Source organism: Balaenoptera borealis (assembly GCF_965194805.1).
Source record: "Balaenoptera borealis genome assembly, chromosome: 11".
NCBI classification, from domain to species: domain Eukaryota; kingdom Metazoa; phylum Chordata; class Mammalia; order Artiodactyla; family Balaenopteridae; genus Balaenoptera; species Balaenoptera borealis.
The window spans coordinates 88,372,054-88,378,053 of NC_138868.1; the positions used below are offsets into that span (position 1 = coordinate 88,372,054).

The 6,000-nt window shown below is 34.6% G+C and overlaps 1 protein-coding gene across 1 annotated transcript in view; it reads right to left on the minus strand.

Moving 5' to 3' along the window:
• LOC309606634 (ankyrin repeat domain-containing protein 17-like) overlaps positions 1-6,000 on the minus strand; it is a gene marked incomplete at its 5' end in the record, with an annotated part of 63,722 nt that overhangs the window by 3,208 nt on the left and 54,514 nt on the right. Inside the window, 3 exon segments of the mRNA XM_082343931.1 lie at positions 566-721; positions 1,166-1,613; positions 2,756-2,927. Coding sequence (XP_082200057.1) covers positions 2,809-2,927 — 119 coding nt within the window. The 3' untranslated portion in view covers positions 566-721; positions 1,166-1,613; positions 2,756-2,808.

Genomic DNA, 6,000 nt, shown 5'->3' on the forward strand with positions numbered 1-6,000 from the left:
TCACATCCTTTCTAGGTCTTTGGTATCTTACCACCTTTTAGTTTCTGGGATGTTGTTTTACTTTTTAACACATATTATTTAAAAGTTCCAAGCAAAATACAGCAAACTATTTTAGTCCTAAAACCCTTGAAATAAAGGTATCCTATGATTTGAAGACAAGAGTAGTTTAAAACCAATACTTAATTCATTCTCCAAATATTTACAAGTTTGTAGTAGACACTACATATTGGGCTCTGAGGTTACAAAGCTGAACAAGACAATCTATCATCTTAAATAAATTAGTTCACTACCAAATACCAATACCCATGGGGGTCAAGCAGACACCACAATGATCTAACTTTTTATGTAAAATTTCCCAATTTTAAAAGTGTTAACATATACTTTTTTTTTTCCCTCTAAAATATAGTATAGGTTGTCTCTGTTGGCCAGATGCAGCCTTAGGCCACCAGTTTGTTTGCAACCTTTGGAAGAGTTAGGGGAATTTAACTGTAAGGTAAACTATGCTTCATTGTGAAATAGAGCACATATAAAAATGAGAAAAACAATCAAAGAAATAATCAGTCACCTTCTTACAACTTCTTTCCATCCTTCTTCCCTCTTTTGTCCATGCTTAGGACTTGCTACTGTTAATTTCCCATTTGGAGAGGAAAGGGGAGATGGACCAGATTTTGTGCTAGTGGAGAGAGAATTACTGGTCACTTCACTGATAGTCTCTGACAATCTTTAACAGGGAGGAAAAACACATTAAATATAGAAGAGATGTAGAATTTTTTAATGATAAAGGCAAACTATTATATGATTTGATTCTTTATTTTAAGAATACTATGATGAATAAATGAGAAATTTATTTTTCACTTTTCAATACTTAGCATAATATGAAGGGCCAATTTTAAGAAGATATTATCTAGAGGTCAAATTTAGCAGAACTGAAATACAATAATAATCCCTGAGAAACCATAATCAATACTCTTCATGGGTTCAGTTTAACAACCAAAATGAAGAAATTACACAGTAATTCTTTAATTCAAATGAAATCATGCCTTCTTTAGAGCAAAGACAAACCCTTATTTTGTCAGTTGTTCATCTGCCTGCTTTACTAAAAAATTCAGCAACAAAGTGTTTCATAATGATACTATAAATCATGAAAATGAAAATTGGAACTAACTTTACTGAAGCCTTGCCAGAAACAGATTTTCTCTCTTCCTTTGGAAACGTAACCAGAACTGATGGCTGCTTCTTGCTGGTCACAGTGGTGGTGACCAGAGCAGGTGAATGATTGTCACTCTTTCGGCTGCTGTTGCTGTTGCTACTTTCATCACTGCAATTGGAAATTCTCATGTTATCACTGTCTCCACTCTCGCTGGTACTGCTGCTCTTGGACTCTCCATTCACCTTCTCTGGCTGACTGTATGAGATTGGTAGTGGATCATCAAATATAATTTGAACATTTTCTGGAGTAATTTTATTTTTCCTGTTTTTCCTCTTTGAACTGGTTGTAGTTATGCTATTGTTTCTTTTACCATGGGAACCTGCCAAAGTGGTCCAGGTTGCAGATATACCTATGGTAGTAGTGGTTGTGGCACTTGGAGGCTCTGTCGAGACTGCAGGCTCATCTGTAGAAGTAGCAATACTGAATTAGCAAGTTCTAGCGTTCTTGGCATATATTTAGCTTTAAGCACTCGACAAAATAAACGCTGAATTTACTTTACTACTACTATTAGATATAAAGTTATCAGTCATTCCAGCATTCACTGGTAATGAGATGGATATGACTGATCTATTCTCTCTGTCCCTAAGTTCTAAACAACGCATAGTAGGCAGTTATAAAAAATATTTCAGGGACACTTTGGGAAATATGAATATGTACTGTATATTACATATTATTACATAATTATTAAATGTCTTAAGTGTAATAATGTTATTGTGGTTATGTAAAATAATGTTCTTTTACTGGGAAACACTGCTCAAGTATTTAGGGGTAATTTCGTATGATGTGTACAACATATATAAGACTATTCAAAAAAAGAGAGAGGAAAAAAGATAAACAAATGTGCCAAAATGTTATATGAATCTAGGTGACTTACAGGTGTTCATTATACTAATCCTTAAACTTTTCTGTAGTTTGAAATTTTTCAAAATAAAAGGCTGGAGGAGGGGGAAATTAACACACACACACAGCATAAATATTTGGTGGTTTAATGACAATGGTTCTTTCTAACAATATCCTCATCTCAAATAATTTTTTAGTTAGAACCTTGTTAAAAATAATTCCCTCATTTAAGAAAAATCTGAATATGGTCTTGACTGTAGATGAAATTATGGAATTACTGTTAATTTTTTAAGGTATTATAAATGGTATTGCAATTATGTAAGCAAATGTCATTCCTTGGATGTGTGCTGATGTTTTATAGAGGCAATGTCAGATGTGTGTAATTTACTTTCAGACGGCTTAGGAAAAAACTATGTATGTATATTTAGAGAAAAAGATAAAGCAAATATAGTAAAATGTTTATTTTTAAATTAGGTGAAGGGTATTTCAGGTGTTTGTTTCATTATTCTTTCAACTTGTGTGTAGGTTTGAAATTCTTTATAATAAAAAGCTGGGAAGAAGTCAATAAATGAAAATAGCATATAAATACTTTAGGCCTTAGTAACGTAGAGATCTTTTTTCACCTTAAGTTACTGATATTTAAGGAAATATAATTTTGAGTAGAATGTATTACATGAAACAAATTAGATGGTTTAGAGAAAATACCTTCAACTTTATGCTTTTCTTTTTCTTGAGCAGCTTGGAGTTCAAAGTTTTCTTTATTTTTGGCTTCGATCTCCTCTAGTTTTCTTCTTTGTTCTTCTTTTTTCTTTCTTCCCTTCTCCTTTCTCTTTTCTCTTTTTGCAGCCAAAGCCAGCCTCCGGCTTTCTTCCCTTAACTGTTAAAGAATCAATAAAACAGAATTATAACACTGGAATTTACCTTGGAAAAAAGTTGTCACATAATGTCATTTTATCATTAAGAGTACTGGGATACCATACAATTCAAAGTCATCTTAGTTCAATTCATTGTTTGATCAAGATCATACTCAAATCACTGTAAAGAGAAAATAATATTTTTAAATGTCAAGATCAAATTAATGATAAAAGACAACCTAATCTCAAAATGGATGAATGTAAAGATATACATAACTTCATAATCACTACGGAAATATAAATTAAACTATCAAGCTACCATGTTTTGTTCATTAATTTGGGAAAATTCAAAAAGATATCAGGTAGCAAAAGTTTGGGAAAATTAATTCTTCCCTACACTGCTGTCAGTATAAACATTAACATTTTTAGAAAGGTAATTTGAAAGCCTCCTATGAAAATTACAAAGTGCTTATCCTAAGAATATATTCTATAAAATGACTACCTCTAGTGGAAAAATATAGGCTCAATACTTTCCATTGCAAAGCTGATTACAATAGTAGTAAATGGAAACTAGGTAAATCCATGGGGTGGGGTCGGGGGTGGGGATAAATTAACAACAGTATACATTCACAGAATACTAGGCAGCCATTAAAAGTTATAAATGTATAGCTGGGAAAATGCTCACAATTTACATTTGCTAGGGAAAAAAAGGCAAATTGCAAATCAATGATCTCATTTATGGGGGGCCAGTGCTTTATGTGAATCTATCCGTGGGAATTTAAAAAAAAAGGCTAAGAGGATACAAATCAAAGGCTTCCTAGTGATGACCTCTAGAGCATGGGCTTGGTCAAGAAGTAGCAGAAAGATGGTGACTTTCAATGTTACTTTATGTGACTGTACATTGTTTCTATTTGTTGAACTGGATACATATGACTTTCACAGTCAAAAAAACTAGGAATAAGTTTTAAAGTCCAATAACATCTCTTAATAAGCTATTTTAACTATTAAATTTTCCTCTTTGGCTCATAAAATGGTAAAATCATCTACAAACTCTTTTGTTTGCGTGTTCTCTAAATGACATTTTCAAAGTACATATTCCTTGATATAATCAAGCTTTCTATATATTTTGTGTGTATTTTAAATATGTGTCAAAACAATGATACTCAGTTTATGGAAAATGTCACAATAGCCTAACTGCTGAAACCAGCCCGTAAAGACAAACTTACAAGCCAAATCAGACTTACTTTTCTTGAGAAAAAGTCTGACGTTTAATTAAGTCTCTAGCTTTTGCTAGACACTCCTCCTCCCTTTTGAAATAATCCCTGTTGGGTGCCTAAAAGGTTTTGCCCACCTTGAAAGTTTTCACACCCTGGGGCAACGCACCATAATTACATTCTCTTGGGTAAGAGATATGACCTTTGCTTCTGAAAAGGTAAATAATTAAGGAGAATCTATAGAACACCAGATACTTTCTCAAGCAGATGGATTTTAGGAAAGAACACAAATGGAAACTGCAGATATAAAAATTGTCTGCATAGTACCTACCCCCTAGAAATTTTTGCTGGTCTTCCAGAAGTACCCAAGTTTCCTCTGAAGACCAGTAAAGGAGGAGCTTTTGACCTTTCCAAAGGACTGAGAAGAAAACAGTAATTGGTGACCTTCACACCCTAGTTCACTACAAGGGAGGAGTACTACCTGATTGGTGAGTTTGAAAGAAGGAACTGAGCGTGTATGACTCAGCTCATTCAGCCTTGCTTTAATGTAGCTAAGATGCCTGTCCTCAGGAGCTGTACTTTCTACATCTTTGCCTGAGCTCCAGTGAGGGAGGCCTGGGGTTGATGTGTTTTGCTGACTTTCACGAAATAAATAGGTAAGTGTAAAGGGAAGAGAAGGAATAGAAAGGGGGGTGAAGGGTGTGCCAGAGAAACATTTTCAAAGCAACTGTGGCTATAGATAGATACTAACCTCTCCAATTTAGAATCAGGAATCATAAAACTGATATTTTATCTATATCACATCTGTATGGACAAAAAAGCCTTGAGAAAGGTACAGGAAATAGCTTTAGGGGGATAAAAATAACAAGTGAGGTTTAAGACTTTTGGCTCAGCCAGATGAGTTATTAATTTTGCTTGATTTTAAAAATGTGTCCAGTGGTAAGAAGTAATTATGATTGGTATTCAAGGGGGGAAGAACTTTTAAAAATAGAACAACTAGAAAGCAGGCTTTCCTCTAAAACCATCTGGCCTTAGGGGTGGGTAGGGGTGATGGGCTGGGAGAGGTCTTAGTGTATAGGTGTGGCTGGGTCCTTAGGTATGAATGTGCCTCAGAGCTTACAGAGTTCAGTCAGTGGAGGCTGGCCCGCTGGCAACAGTCTGAATTATCAAATTTTAGAGTTTAGCTCTAAGGGATAAGTAGTTACTCTTATTTCTAAATTTTGAAGTTATAAGGCTGGTATTTTGATAATTTCATAGATCTTACTAACCCTTTAGACTCACTAAAAAGTGAGATACAAATTCAGAGGTCCTAGGGAAACAATTTCTTTCTGGGGGAGAGATCTCAGACTATGGCTGCAAAAGGACCTACAAGGTATGAAGCTCTCTAAAACTAAGCAGAATTTGACAAGACAGATACAGACTTAAGAGGCATTATTAGTTTGCAGGTGGTAGCTGAAACTAATAAATTAAAGGAAATCACCAAAGGTAAAAGGCTATAACAATGTGTGTGTGTGTGTGTGTACACATAAAGAGGGGGAAGGTAGTGGGGAGGGAATATCCGTTATTAAAAGGAAGACCAAATGAGACTTTTAGAAAGGCATATATCAGGCAGAAGAAGACAATCAGGAGAAAGCAGCTTCAATAGGAGAAGAGTTTCATAAAGGAAGGCAAATCGACATTGGTAAGTATCACAAAGTATCAGTAAGGACACAAGTATGAGATGTCTAATCTTATTCTGGATTTGGCAATAAGATGCCATTGGTGACCTCTGCCATAGTTAGTTCACTGAATTAGTGGAGAAGTAAGCAAATGGTCCTGGACGGAGAAATAAAAAGAAAAGTAGAGTCAACAAGACATAGATTATTCCCTTAAAATATTTAGA